The following is a 16093-nucleotide window of genomic DNA, read 5'->3' as shown; positions in this document are numbered from 1 at the left end:
TCTTCCAGGGGAATGGAAATCCATCCAAGGCAGCTCTGGTGCACGAGCGTTGTGGAGCGTGAAATGTACCTTTCCAAGCGCCTACTACTCACGACCAACACTGACCGAACCCAGCACAGCCCGACAGAGAGCTAACGGAATTGGTCATACACATCACCCGGCCTGTTGCCAGAGAGAGAACGCGCTGGTTTGAGGCAAAAAGGGCCAACAACATTGGCCCTCTCTTTTGTCGCCGAATGAATGGAGTATGGAGAGGCGAAGAGCCGAACGACGAGCAACAACAACCGGAAAGCATAAAGTAATTCGCCTTCAGTTTAACCTCCTGCAACCTTCGGCAACGGCTACTCCACGGCTGATGGTGCTGTAGTGCCATGGGCTGGCATTCTAGCGGCGCGTTCCAGGACTGGTTCCCTGGTGCTGTGTCCGGTCCTGTACAGAGCGGGTGGTATTATTATTATGGCAACTTTCCACACCCAGATCTGCTCGGGAGCGGAGATTTCAAAGGAGCAAAGGAAAAAGAGAACTGGTTAGCCTTCGTTGCTTTTGCAGATCTGGAAGAGTGCTCTCCACCTTCTGCACCATCTCCTTCCTGGCGCTTGCGTTCCCACAGCGCTCTAGAGAGTGCAGCAGCGAGTGGATGCAAATTTGCCTTTGCAACCCGTTCCCCTGCGTCCCCGATTCGATCCCGCGACCTCACGATCGGTGATCAACGCAAACAGCAAACACAAGCAAGTCCCCGATTGAATGGATGAGCGTAATTTATGAAAAAAACACAAGCAACTACGCTACCACAGGAAATGAGCTGCCCATGAGAAATTGGCAGGCGACGAAGTTGATGCCAAAAAGGAAGGGTCGGAGGGAATATATCTAGCGATGCCATCTCCTGACCATCTTGGCTAATGGAAAATGACAATAATCTAGTGGGTGGTGGGTTGGGTGGTGAACTTTTACAAAAGCTTGGGTACTTGGGTACTTACGCAAAGCGGCAGCCGCCCGGGCTGCGCTGCTCCGTGCCGGCTGTGCGCCATTCGTCTTGGACGGCGGTCCCAGGTCGCTGGATGAAGAGTTAATTGTGCGCACATCTCGCTTTTTGGCCGGTCCTAGGGGGGAGAGAAGAAGCAGATAAACAAAGATTAGGGTTTGTGACAGTTTTTTTCTCTTCTTCACACCAATCCGATTATTCCCGTACGACCCCAAGCACAGGTGTTCCCACCTAACTCCCAAGAACAATCAGTGCGTTGGAAAGAGATTTATCAAACAAAGATACTCAGGTATTCCACGGCCCATTTGTTGTTCGATAGTATTTCATGGTTCGTACACTCACTATAAATAAATACATATTATTTTCTCATTACGCGAACGTCTAGTCTAAGGAGAAGCAGGTATGGGACACGTCCTAATACTACCAGCCGGAAGATCAGCATTAGCATAATCGTGCTTCTAGAGCGAACGGTCAGCAAACCAGCGCGGTAAGGAATTACCCCATTGTGCTGTCAGATTACTTTTTGTGCAAAATTTATCGTTGCGCCTGCCAGTTGATACGACGCTTCGCTGGCAAAGGCCACTTCCTCATGCCACACGCATCATAAGCATGCTCAAAGAAGAGGTTGCTGCTATCTTCAATCTCGGTTTGTCTGCTACTCTTTGCTTTAGCCAGGGATGACCGTAAGTATTTCTTCCCTGACCCTAACCTAATTCCCGAGCGAGAGAGAGATACGATCCTCAATCATCTCGAGGTTCCGCACAACAAGTACCCTCTTGTACCGTATACTTTCCTCGAAAGTGATCTTAGCTTTTGGGCCATCCAACGTACGTCTCCATTTTTGCCCGCTGTTCCTCTCCAATGGTGCTCGCACGCGAGGGACGGTTGCACCTCCTAAGACCTTCGCACACTGCGCACAAGACTAAGCGCGGGCGATTTGAGGTTATGTCAAGAATTCAAGATCATGCGATGGCGGTCGCATGTCTGCCCCCAGAGTAGCTAGCACTACTGCAAACACGCGCGCGCACACACACGGACAGGCATGCACACTATTTGATCTACAATTTACACCCCAACACTATTCGTTAGCGCACTTTGCGCTTTTGTGAACTGTAGAGGGCGACACGGGACAAAATGGACATGTGGGGAAAAATGGGCTCCTTGTGCAGGAGTTTTCAGGGATTTTTTTATAATTTTGGGACACTTTCTTGACTCTGTCTTACGGGAAGTGAACTTTTTGGGACGAGATGTACATTCTATGGCACTCTTAGAATCCACTTGGAATTCCCAATGTGTCTGTCCAAGGTCTCTAGAAGGGAATCTACTAGGAATCTAGGGGTCATATACTCTACTTCCCATCATCCTAGATTCACTAAAATGACCAAGTTATCGCCAGCGCGCTAAAAGTATCAGAACTAAAAACCCCTCTAATGTAAGATATGTTATGTTTTGTAAAGTATTAAAGTAGTATAGTTAAAGAGTTGATGAAACTGCTTAATACGCCCATATCGCCCCATATTCCCATACTCATCTGTGACTGCTTTATGCAGCGACATGACTAGAGAGCTGAAAACGTAGCCTCCAGATTGCACGATGAGCCATACAATCAATATGACTTACTAGATGCTACTTAAAGCTGCTAGTTCCAACTACACGGTACCCAGCGCTAGCGGCGATTAGACCATCCGAATAATCCACACAACTTTGGACGCACCGCCACTACCACCAGCAAATGCCCACACCGACGCAAATATATCCCACTCATGCTAGCGGTTGTCTATTGCGTTTGAAACCTTTTCTTGCCGGCACTGGCACTAGGGCGTAATAAATAACGAGCTTATTACTTCTAAGCCAGACCTCCGTTGTGCTGGTCAAGCTGAAAGTGGAGACGACGGTTATGGGATACCTACCGGAACGCAACGAACCGTACCACTAACCAGTCAGTGCGCCAGATTTGACCCGGTCCGACACCCTCGCTTTTGTTGGTAGAAAATTTTCTTCTCCCAGCCCTCCTTTTTAGTGTGTGGGATTGACAGTCCCCGTACAAGGAGCCCCCCCCCCTCCCTCCAGACCGTTGTTTAGAGGTGCAGTTTCTCGATTGTTCCACAGCAACAATTAGCGAACACAACGCGGCCCCCGGAAGCGGACGGCGTGTAGCGCACCAAACCGAGGCGACGATTGAATTGGGAATGACGTTTTAATGAACTAATGCAATTCAATTTTATTCCACTTTTCTTGGGACGATGCAAGGGGTCACACCGGGTGCCTATGCCTAGTGCCTCAGAGTGTGTCGGAAATCGTTACCTTGACACTGGCGGCAAAGGTGGGTTTAGAAGAGATTATTCTAATTGTTTTACACCCTCGGTTTCACACTGTTTGCGATAGTTTTACAAAGAGAAGGTAACGCACAGCGCATACAATATGGTTAATTTAACACTTTCGTTAGTAAGATCAGTGTTTTGAAGACCTGTTGGGCCTCTTCTAATGTACCACTGGGACAAAATAATTCGAAGATTTAGCAACAATTTATGCACTGACCTTGTTGCTTCTACAGAGTTTTGGAATAAGTGCTTGGTGCGCATTGCGTTAAATAAAAGGGTCAATCGGATGATAATTTCATGGTTCAAGGTAGACGTCTCGGAGGCGTAAGACCATGTTGCTTGTTGCCTGCCTAAACAATTGGGGCTACCGAAATTCGGAATTCGCTCAAGGTAATAGACCATGCCCAACCCCTGTGTAGGAGACCAGCTTCACCAGCAAAATACATGCACATATTTATCAACCAACACAGCTTCTGATTAATCCACATTTCCCAAAGGATGTAATTAAATGGCAAAGTTATTTGAAAAGTTCTTCCCCCTTTTAGTGTTTGCGTTTGAAATTCAAACCCAGCCAGCCGTTCGGCCGCCGTACTGACATGGTCCGGTGACGACTTGTGGCGAGCCTCTACCATTCCACTGAAATCAACCCATTGGAGCTGTACAGAAAGCTCCACATTTGAACAAACCGGCACCCCCAACGGTGTGTTCCCATCGGCTGTGCATACGTTCCGAGTGGAGAAGACTTGATATCTTCCGATATCTTACTTACCGCACCCGCGGGATCGAAACCGGTAATTAAAGACGCTGCTAGGAAGCGAGCGGCGGCAGCATTCGAATCCCCCGTCTTGGCCGTGGGGGGGGGGGATCGCAAGACAAGCACCAAACACCCGACATCACATAATTATAGCCTCCGGGCATCTTCGTTCCTTCCACGGGAGCATGGGCAACACGGGTTTGGAGTGTTGGAGTGTGCTGTTGGTTTCTCTTTAATTGCTAATCAATACGACCAAAGGCACCCAAATCGGGCCACTTTCTGCGTTTGCTGGCTACACTGGCTGGCTGGGTAGGTGGTAGCACACATACCCTCCCGTACGACCGTGGGGATTTGGTAACATTGGCGCCATGCCAGCAGCAGTAGTGATATGGAAATGTACTTTTCGCGGCACGCCTTGGCGATAGCGGGTGGCAATGACATGAATTCCGCGATATGGGCTAAACGCGGCTAAATGTTTGTGTGCAGCACCGAAATGTGCTGCAGAAGGACAAGTTCCAATTAGAGCGGCTACTATCGATGGGGCGGTTTTGATTTAGTGCCGAACATGTGCTTTGCCGGGTGAAGAAGGTGGGTTCAAGTGGAGACTTGGTAAAGGCAGACGCCTAGTGGGCGAAAGGATTCAAACAGTGGATGCCACTTCAAAGTAAATCCTACCCAAAACGGGTGTAAGTAGATTCTGTGTAATGGTAGGTCGTCATTCGGTTGCTCTTGGCATACATTTATAATTATCTTGAATGGTTATTTTGGAGCTCCAAAGCGTTTATAAATTGAACACAAGTGTGTCGGAGATATATCCGTAGTTATTTTCCTGTGGCTATTACATATCTAGCTACACTTCAAATTGATAATTAAGGCCAATTAAACATTTTAGAACTTAGAATGAACTCCAATAGACAAAAAATTATAAAACACAAAATAAGTTAAAGCATTGTATCTTAAATGAATTCTGTAATCGACATAATGTAAAATTTGAACTACAGAAGAACATGATCTAAAATGTTGTCTATAATAATCACAAGAAGGTCAAGAGGCAACTAAGACTTTGTCAAACCTTTATCACAACTCATGTCACTGCATCAATAGTACCGTGGCTAAGTTGTCCATCATGTAGTTTGTGCGATCGTGTGTTCTAATGTTGTCTCGATCGAGCAACATCTCAAAGTAAACGATGTTACAAATATTGAAAAATAATTAAATTCATAAATTCATAAAAAATAAATACACTTTATGTAAAAAAAAAAAACATTAAATTGCTCTTCATTCTCTAGAAATTGTTATCGCTAGAACCCAGAAGCATTATTTTTTATGTTTTTTCTCGTAGGAACGGCCTACTTGGCCGTATCATTTCAGAAGCTTTATTAGTTATACTTGAATTAATACATTAAATTAAAGAGATCTTATGTTATGGGATTATTCAAAAAAGATAATTAATATCATACCATAATGACGCTACTACCCTTAAAGGCTACTCAAAATAGAGAGTATTTATTGTACTAAAACAATCGTATTCTTTATCTAAAATCTCCCACCAATGTTGAACCGGCAACCGTTAATTAATTGTACATTCGCACGCCCCACTTCAACGAAAGAAAGGATGGAAAACACAACACCGCCCCCTGTCACCACCTGCGACAAACAACCTAATTTTCGTCACCTGATCCTCATTAGGATGCACCTTACCTTTTCAACTCGATTATGAACTTTCAAGCGCAACCCTTTTTTCTGCCTATGTGCCGCTCATCATTGGCCACCGTACATTTAAAGGTGCTTCCCCCAGCTTAATTAAACTAACAAGAGTGGTCGCGGCGGCCGCTCAACCAGTAATCAGTCCAAAAACCGAACCGTAAAGTCAGTCCAATGTCAGTAAATCAAGCGACCTGCTTGGTGGACGGTATGTAAGGCTCAAAACCAAACCAAACGCCACCAACCGAGTGACTTTCGAAGCACTTGTGCGCCGCGCACCATCACTCACACTCGCAGCGATCACGCACACGCGGTGGTGATACACAAATTGGCTGGAAATGAATTTGCATAATTGACGTTTATTAAAGCATCTGGTTTAGCTGACTCTCCGCTTTCGCGCAGCATCGAAAGCCTCGCTGAACGTGCACACGTGTGGTTTTTTTTGTTGGTGCCTTAACGTTTGCAGCATTTTGTCTTACAGATCTCCACAATTGTGTGTGCGTTGTTTGCTTCTTTTGTGTAGACACTTTGGCTCTTGCTTGCACCAATGATGTTGGCTTTTTTCTCTCTCTTCATCCTCTTTGAATGTTCCACCACAAAAATAAAACATGCGGCGCGCATGAATGATATGTTTAGTTTTGCATTTTCGCAGCTTTGATTTTTGTGCACCATCTCCACCCACACAAGCCTGCCGGCACAGCGTACAAAGTAACGCGTTTCACCGTGACGTTGCGAATGGCGTAAAAATGAATTATAATTCCTATGCATCTGGAGCAGGCGTGTGACGACCGTGTGCCCCTTCAGACCATTCGACGCGGATGAAGGCCGGCACAGATGAGCTGCTGGGTGGTTTTTTTTTTTTTTGCATCGCAGACGGGACAGAGAGAAACTCGCTACAAAACATGAACGAAATAATAGCAAGCCCTTTTTTATCTCACCAACCGCCAAACCATCGCACGTCGAAGGCCACACGCCAGCCAACCAAACTGAGCTGGATCGATCGGATGGAATTTTGCACTTGTACCAATACCACACACACACACACCATCCGGTACGCCACGTTCATTGACTGCTTGAGCGTGTGCAATACCCTTAAGGCGTCTTAAAACGATTGTGGTTCATGACAACTACAACAGCAAAAAAACCCTCCCGAGACAGACAAGCATCACATTTTTCCTTTCCCTGATCGGTCCCTGAACGGTTGAAAGTATGCGCACATTGCTGGATCCATCCATCTGTGGATTGACTTTTGCGGGTTAAACATCCCCCCCTGGGGGGCGGCTGCACCGATTGCGGCGGAACACCTTCAAAACGGGGTAAAATATTCCACCAGATTGCAGATTGAAGAAAGCGGTTGTACTTTTTCGATTGGCGAAAAAAAACTGAATCTCTGTACCCAGTTTTTATGAGCTTATGCTGCTTCACATTTGCTACACAGATCAACATGCGCTGCAGTACTTTGACGATGCTTGAATGGAAATGTGTTTTTCTTGGATGGCAAAAAAAGATAAATTAACGCAAAAATATTACACTGATAAAAAAAGAGAGCTTTCACTTTTATAACGGTTGCGTTTAAGTAACATCGCTAACAACCATCCTTTGCTTGGTTTGCATGTTTTGCTTTACTACAGCACGCACTTTAACCAGTCCGCATCTCATCAACGCCATTTTTAGATTTTGTTTAAAAGTAACGTTAGTTAACTTTAAATTCCTAAGCATTTAGATCATTTTTTTGTATAAAGTCATTGTATTTATATGGTTTTATCGTACTATCGTAGATATCAATAAATACCTACTTTAATAAAATAAAAATAAAACCTATTCTTGGAAGGTTCCCAAACAACCAGCTCGAGCTCCATAGCTGATTTGGGGCTGTTTAACGAAAAAACGTTCCGATGTCGTACTTTGTGAGTGATTAAGAGATGAAACGGTACTTGGTGGAACCATAAAGCTTTTTAACAAGCACACTCTTTTAGGTACTCTTTGGAACTTTGCGACTGATTAGCACTATGTGTAGAGTTCATGATAGAACTTTAAGGCTTGTAAAGAACGTGTACCAAACTTGATCGACCTTCATAGCTTTTTAATGTATGATATCGATACAACGTGGCTCTTGTCAAAGTTTCAAAGACTGGGGCCGTCAATCATCTCATTGCTGCTGCACAAGTTGGATTCGTTAATTGAAGAAATAATATTGAGCGAAGTGATTGTGATTGTACAGTAAATTGTGTGAAATTTTGTGTGATTCATCAATACAAAGGATTTAAAAATATACAAATGCACTCAAACAAAACAAATCCTGTTGTTTAGGTCATCGATGACGCTTGCTTGAAAATAAAACACAAAGAAAAATTATCTCTGGCACCGTGGCATAAGGAAGCTGCTTAAGAGCTATTTAGAAGGACCTCCTTGAACTTTGATGCTGTTTATCTACTGCAAAAGGTGAAATCAAGCAGCGAATTCTTCAGCAAGCCAAAATTAGCTGCTTAAGCAAATTTGGCTTTTTTGGGTTGAAATAACGTTGAATTAACGATGCGTGAAAGCAAGACGCTTTGTTCGTGTAGTTTTGCTCCAGGTTTAGTATATATAATAATACTAAAAATGTTAATTGTGTTATTCAAGACACTTATATTGAGAATAATTTTACACATTTGCTAGCTTTTCTATGTTGTTTTCGGTAGAAATATTATGTAAAGAAGATGTTAGGGTATTGTTATTTTATTATTACTATTTAAAACAATTAAATATTATTGTAAAACTTCATTGTAACCAAACCTCTGAATTTATATATTCTTAAAGTTATTTCAATCTGTTTTACGTGATCTCTCAGCTATTTTACAATTTGATTCTTCAAAACACAATCTAAAAATTCCAATACTTCCTCCAGTATTGTTTGTTGCATTCTTTTCTAATCATTATGCAGTAGACATCAATCATTCAGAATTTGCGTATAAAACCTTCAGCGTTAAAACAAACGACACTTCCTACACATTTTTAGTCTGAAGATAACTTCCCCGGAGGACAATCACAAATCTTGTACCACGAAATGTACCCAATGACCCCGCTGTAAATAAAAGGAACACAAACTGCACAAACAGAAAGGTGGTAAAAATTTATCAGCTCCTTTTCCGGCCAATTGTTTTGTATGCAAATTTTCCGCCAAGATCATTTCCCCATCCCGGGACGCTTTCCAGCCGCATACAGCAGGCCACAAAGTTGCAAGCGAAGCAAACCGACCACACTCAACCAAAAAAATAGGCGGGCTCCTCTCGGTCGGCACTGTTGTGTCCGTTGTAATAAAATTGTTTCCCCCAACCCAGCTGTCGCCGTCGCTGCTCTCGCTGCTGTTTTATGGTGGTTTGCATCCCCGACCCCCCGAGCCGAGGGCGTACGACCCGTGTGCACTTACCTCCGCGACCACGTTTGCCGAAACTGCCGAACCGTTCCCGCTCGATGACCTGCGTGTGAACGTAGCGTTCCGAAGCGGATCGGCTCAGCTTCTCCTTCGAACCGTGCGCTCCCATGGCGGGATAATTGCGGGGCTACACTACACAACGTGCCGATGTACAACGCCGTACCCCCTTAGCACCAGCACCAGTACCGATCGATCCAATGAGAGCGCCCCATTGAACCACGTCGAAGCGTATCACACTTTATTTGGGTGGGATTTTGCGCCTTAACGGAGACCGAGACGTTACAGGCAAGGCACTGGAAACGAAGACGTCATGCCTGGGTTCAACACTTTTCTGGCCGGTACGCTAATTAGACGACTGCTCACACTGCTGTCGAAGGTGACACACTGTCACTTTGCGTAAGCCATTCCATCTGTGTCTTGAGCTGGACTTGAGAAGAAGTTTTGTTATGTACAGTAATGTTCAGAATTTCCAAGAACTCTTGGACGATGTCCGAGAAAGTGTCCAAACAATGAACCCGCAACCTTGGAAGAACGTCCGAAGGCAACCGCTTTCTGGATTTGTTAATAGCACAAAACATAAACGATGGAACTCGGTTTGTCGGGTGTAACTATCTCGTTAACTGACTAGGTTCGCACACAGTTGACACAAACTAATTGACTTTGGTGCGCGGAACAGTAAAGCGATACGGTATCGGACACTCGGAACACAATCACTGCATTCTGGTTAAGTATTTATTGGAAACTCAAGAAGATACGTTGGGAACGTTAGCTGTTGGAAAAGAAAGGAAATTGGATTTGATGTCACGGTTGTGGTTGTTGGAGAGGTTCCACTTGAACGGAATGGCAGTATGTTCCAATATTTGCATAAATTGTACAAAGTTTCAGTAACATTAAACACAGCTTCAGATTATCTTCAAATTACATACTTTATGATTCAATTATTCCGGAGCATTAACCACCAACCATCAGTGTTATGACGATGAGCTCCAATAGATCGAAATAATTAAAAAGCAAACAATTCGGCACGTAACCAGCTGTTCATTTCATCCACCATCGTAGCTAATGTAACAATAGAAGGGGTGGGCTCGATTTTGTAAATCTAGGACCCACGACACACACGTGTTGTTCCTCGACTTTCCACCACCCAGCGGCACCGGCGGAAATCGAGACAATCAATTTCGGGTTGGACGATATTATCACATACTCTGGTTGATCAAATCGGTATCAAGCGCGCACCAACTAGAGCACGACAACAATTGACGATGATCGGCTTGGTTGCGGGCCGCTAAGCGCGCATAAAACTCCTCACGAATTCGGAAAGGGCAACAAGAGCGAAATAATAATAAAAAAAAACCTCTTACTCATGCCGGCTTATTTTCTGATATGATCTCATCACTACCGCCCGCTTCGTGCCCCCAGCAGTATCATCAGCATCATCATCTTCGTCGTTGTCATGAGTTTGATGGTAAGTAGTAGAAGCAATGTGTTGTTGCTTCACCGAACAGACGCCATTTGCCGGCGTTTTGAGGGCTTTGTTGGTGTTACCTAATAACGATACTTCCCGTACGAAAGGTGGCAATATGACGGCGAATCTGTACCAAATACTGTCCTCAAAGTTCTATTTTTCTTCACAACTGAAAATGTTTCCTTCTATTTGCAAAGGGAATAGAATTGATTCATTCCGTCCATTTCGGCGAACGAAGCAGATCTGCAGTTGGACGAGAGATATCTGCTTCTCTCCATTTTGTTGCAGTCGAAAAGCAATAACCAAGTTTTCACTCCAGTATTTTCTTCCCGCTCGCTCTGCACTGGGTGACTTCTGTGGCTTCGATGCCCTGCGACCACACCAGCCGGTAAGAGGACGTGTGAAAAATTGGCCCGCATTTAGAATCCATGTTGTTGTGATGCCCGTGATGCTTCGCAGTGTGTGATGCTCCTCTTCTTCTCGACCTAGTCTACAGACCCGTCTTCCAACGGTCTGGGCGATGGTGTGTGCTATTTTCAGCCAATGCAACATCATCCCAACAGCATACGAGTGCGACACACCATCCGAAACGGGCCGCAAAACGGAAAACCCTCTCACTTTCCCCCTCCCAGACCAAGCCACAATCGGCCCTGTGCGCAAAACGGCGAGTGAAAGATGGGGTTTTTATTTATTTTCATTTTTCATTGGCAAGATTCGGGAAAAGGCCATTCTGCCGCGCCCGGTAGAGGAGTAGCGCATTCAGTGACGCCAATGAAGTTATGACAAGTTGATTGCAACCACTTGGTGTGTAGCGAGCAGTGAAAGTTGTGCCCCGCTTTTTAAAGACGATATTTAGGTGACAGTTCTGAAATGCTTCTCAGAAAACAAGCACCATTGTTTGGGTGTTCATTATGCATTCATGGCACACAATGATAAACATGACAACTCCAATTCGCTTGATAAACCCTTGTCCTACAATTCAATCACGAAAGACTGTAATCTGTAAAGGCGATAGCACAGCGAATTATGTAGCTGCAGTATTAAACATGCTTTAATTATTTAAGCACTCGCCCACGGGGGAGCGTGGTGACAGCTGTGTCCAATGGCTAGGCTTCCCCCCAGCCTGGCTGGACCGCAAACGCAACACGCGGACATCACCGGTAATCACCATAAATAACCACCAGAATGGCATTAATATTCATTATCACTGGGTTGAAAGATTATCATACTGAAATCCATTTCCCATCCCTGGCAGGGGCTCGCTATATTGTAGCTCGTGGAGGGGACAGACTTGGACGCTTGTCATCATAAAATAGGCATCCTGATGCGCCAACAACGTGAAGTGGGTTGGTGGAAAAATTACAAAAATTGATTGACATATTATAATGGCTTTTTGGGGTGAAATTATGACGCCTACGGGGAAACCTTTCCCAACAGGATTCCTACGAGCGCCAAAAGGTGAATCCCTTCCGGAACCAACTGTTCAGTAATGGTGATGTAAGTACACTGCCCAGTCATCCCAAAAATAATTGCAGTATTGTGCAATTAACGTCACACAGTTGTGGCGTATGTGCAAATACACAAAAATATCTCGTGACTAACACGGATCGTGCTGCGCGTGAGTGACGCTCCATGTGAAGCGACGCGTTTATTCCAGGTTATGTTTTTTTGCACAAAAAAATCATTCCTTCCATCATCAACTTCCACACGATCCAAGCGCACGCCTGGAGCCTCCGTTCTATTTATGTCGCAGCATCACGTCACACACTTTTACGAGCAGGTCGGATAAAAGGGCGGCAGAGAAAGATGTGCAAGAGACAGCAGGAAGGATAGGAAATTAATTAAATCCCTCCACGTTATGGCACAGCACGTGAAGCGTCTCCCGCCATCGACACTGGGTGTGTGAGTGCGGTTTTCATCCCCCCCAAAAAAAGAACCGGAACCGACTCTAAATGCAAACACCCAACTCATCTCTCGTCGTGTAGTACGTTTCTCGGTTCGTCGTATCGTTGCAGCTATCATAATCGCCATTTAATGGTGGACATCGTTTTTATCGATGTAGCCGTTTAAGGAGAAAAAAAGGGGAAGAGAGAAACTATTTCCTATAATCCCGTGTCTATATGGCGTCCAAATTATAGCCGGCGGGGACAATAAGAAACGATGCTACGCAAGGAAGGAGGATGTCCGTGAACACCACCGGTGACTCATCGCAACCATTTCACCGGCTCCCTAATGTTGGCGCCAAAGGCTCAAACGGCTGGAAGATTAATCGTTAGAGCGGCACCCCGAAAAGCGGGGGAAACCCGGTGAGCTGAAATGAAATCTTCGTGCACCGAAGAAGTTTATCTTTGTTTAGGTTTTGTTTTTTGGAGTGTTTGGTTTTGGCGGGTTTTTTTTTTCTTGATTCTTTCGCTTTAAGAGAGATGAGCACATTTGGCTGCGTGCGTGCTGATTTGAGGCAGCAATTTATTAAGCAAGCGTTAAAACTGGAAGATGGCTGCTTCTACTATTTGTTGTCTTCATCATCATCCTTTTAGCGCCTCCAGGAATTTTCAACGAGTTAAGGAATCTTCGTAGAATTACTGGAATTTGCGGAGGTTGTCAGTAATCACATATTTGAGATTACTGGTTTGAAGTCATCAAACTAAAAATAGAATGATTTGTCTCCCTGGAGTATGTATCCTCAAGAATTCAAATGCTCTACTTAACTCCACAATACCTCACAGACATTCAGCTTCAAGATACGCTTCAACACAGAAATCAATACTTGCGCTGCATGAAACCAGCTTCCCAAAAGCCTTCCAGCAATTTCAAGTACAGTTGCAGCAGGTCACCCTTGTTCAAACCGGACCCAAACACACACAGCATACTCCACCTGCACCACCAACAAGCTTGGTGTACTTGGTGCCACTGGCAACTATGCACCGAGAGCATGGGGGGAAAAAAACATATCCCCCAAACCAACCGGACCTAGTTCGTGAGTGCAGTCCAGCGGCATTCGTACATTCGCGCTCCATTGTCGCGGTGGCTTGGGGCAGAAACCTGTACCAACGGTGCTGTGCGAAGGACACGCAAGAACTGACCACTTGCCTGCAGCTGACACAGCTGCTGGTATTATGTTGGAGGTTGAATTTTTCGTACGACTCACGTACAAGTGAAGGGGTCCCTTATCATGTATGCGCCAACTGAACCACAAAACCCAAAGCAAGAGAGACGCATAGAGAAAGGCCTTCCTCCAGGGTGGAGAACAAGAAATTGGTACCAGGTGTAAAGCCTGGATCCAGCGAACCGGTACGCCAGTGAGATACTATCACATCCCGAAAGTCACAGGCAGTCCGCGTGTTGTTTCTGTGTACACACGCTGGCGATCAAATACAGGCTTGGACAATTCAAAATGTTGAGTAAAAAGCAAAAAGAGAGAAAAAAAGTACGAGCCTGCACTTATCCTCTCCTTTCATGTTGGTATTTCTCGACACAACACACCACCGTAGGGGGTGTAATGGACGTGGAAATCATTGCCTCAGATCTTTGGACCTTGGTGCGATGGTGGTCCCGCGATGGAGGAGATGAAGGAACCTGCCCCTGAGGTCGTGGAAAAGAGAGCGAAGATTAATTGGATTTGCACGGTTTGGCTTCTGGAAATGCGGCGAGACTGCCCCGAGCACACTGTGCGTTACATTGTGATGTGGGGATGCTTATTGCAGGTTTCGCGTGTGAGTTCTCCGTTCCCAATTTACAATTGGTCGTTATTGAGCGAATGCCTCAAGTATCCCAAATGACCCGTGTGCTTTTATTGAGATAGCAGCATTATCTCGCTTGAAAACAAATTAAATTTTTTAACATCAAATATAACGTCCCTTGTAGCAATTAACAAGGCTTATCCTGGGTTCCACCATTACCTGGATATGTATTTGATCACGCATAGTATCATTCGATCAATCATGAATTCATCAGCGTGGTAAATCTGTATGTAATCAGGGAGTTCTTTCTACATCTAAACCGGCCACAGCACGGTGTTGAAACGGTTGACGCGTTATCCCTTCAGGGCCCGCTGCTCCAGTGTACTTGAAATAACCCAACGGCAGATTACACAAAACGGCCATTATGTTTGAACAGAAGTGCGCTCTGGTACGGGGGTCGGTTGCCTCGAGCCAGCTTCCGACGGCAGCTTGCTAATGGAAAACGAGAACGTGCAAGGTCAAAGGGCCAACAAACAGGCAAACATGCACACCACACACACGCGATGGTCGGTGGTCTCCCAGCTAAACCTATGAAATACTCAATCGTGTGCATGTTTTCACAAAATCGAACCTGCACGTTGGGGGAGGTGCTAATCAAGATAGATTGATTGCCCAAAACATTATATCCCATCTGTACTAAATTTAACCGTTAAGCGGAATTTGCTGGAACAGGTTGTTTGCTTTAGCCTTAAATCGATATGGAAACCGAGGTTAGAATAACTCGTTTAATGAGCTTGCGGTTGTGGTCACACACACACACACACACACACGTGTCATTTGATGCCTCGCGGACGGTTTGCGTTGCGTTTATGCATTTTAAATTCTTTGTTGAGTGAGTGAACTCCATCTCGCTCTCTTTCAGTCACTCTCTACGTAACTCCCACAGTGACATCTATCAAACAAACAGAGATTTATAATTGCTCTGTATCTCCCGCACACACCAAGATCCCCAATAAATCACGTCAAAGTTGTAGTGTTAAATCCCTCCCCAAACAAAGGCTACTCGTCACATTAATGTTTGGTGGGATTTAACGCAAAGATTTAAATGGTGATGGGCTTTTTTAAACAAAACAATCTTCCAACGCTCCCTACATTCCCTTAGCACTCAGAGCTGACAATGAGATGGACAGCAGAACGTCCCCTGCCCGAGCAAGAAAGTCGTAAGTCGCTAGACACACTTCATTTATGACACTTGAGGGATTCCCCAGAATTTTAGTTTAATTTAATGTTCTCCCCTCGTGTCCCTTGCGACACACGAGAGAGAGAGAGGCGGCTAGCAGTTTCCCGTGCGCAAACACCTCAGCATGACCCATATATTACGACACTAACGAAACAACGGTCGCAAGCCAGGTTAGGAAAGAGCTCGCGAGCTGTTGAAACAGCTGCATGGAAACGCTTGACCAAACGCGCCTAGATCGATAGTAGAGGTTCTGTGACAACCTCCACCCCAGGGAGGGTGGACACGCCATAGGGTCTCCTCCATTTGAAGTTGCGCAACGGTTTAACGAACACGCGCGGCAACACGCAAACCTCACACGGCTGGGCACGTCTTCAATGTGCGCTTTTCCGGTTCGAATAGCGATTACCTACCCTCACTCCCTCTCTCTCTCTTTCTCTCTCTTTCTCCATCGAAAAAACGGACCGTTGTTGCAATATCGTCACTTGGTGGAAACCGTGTGTGCGCGTTGCACTTTTCGAGGAACCGTAACGGC

The 16093-nt window shown here is 45.2% G+C and overlaps 1 protein-coding gene across 5 annotated transcripts in view; it reads right to left on the bottom strand.

The window, feature by feature from the left end:
* LOC121597696 overlaps positions 1-16093 on the bottom strand; it is a 143815-nt gene that overhangs the window by 47882 nt on the left and 79840 nt on the right. For all 5 annotated transcript variants that reach the window (XM_041923681.1, XM_041923684.1, XM_041923682.1 and 2 more), the window contains one exon: positions 978-1100. In XM_041923681.1, coding sequence (XP_041779615.1) covers positions 978-1100 — 123 coding nt within the window. The remainder of the gene's footprint in view (positions 1-977; positions 1101-16093) is intronic.

Source organism: Anopheles merus, chromosome 3R (genome assembly GCF_017562075.2).
Source record: "Anopheles merus strain MAF chromosome 3R, AmerM5.1, whole genome shotgun sequence".
Taxonomy (NCBI): domain Eukaryota; kingdom Metazoa; phylum Arthropoda; class Insecta; order Diptera; family Culicidae; genus Anopheles; species Anopheles merus.
Note: the sequence above shows the minus strand (reverse complement) of the source record. Positions and strands in the feature narration are given on the sequence as shown.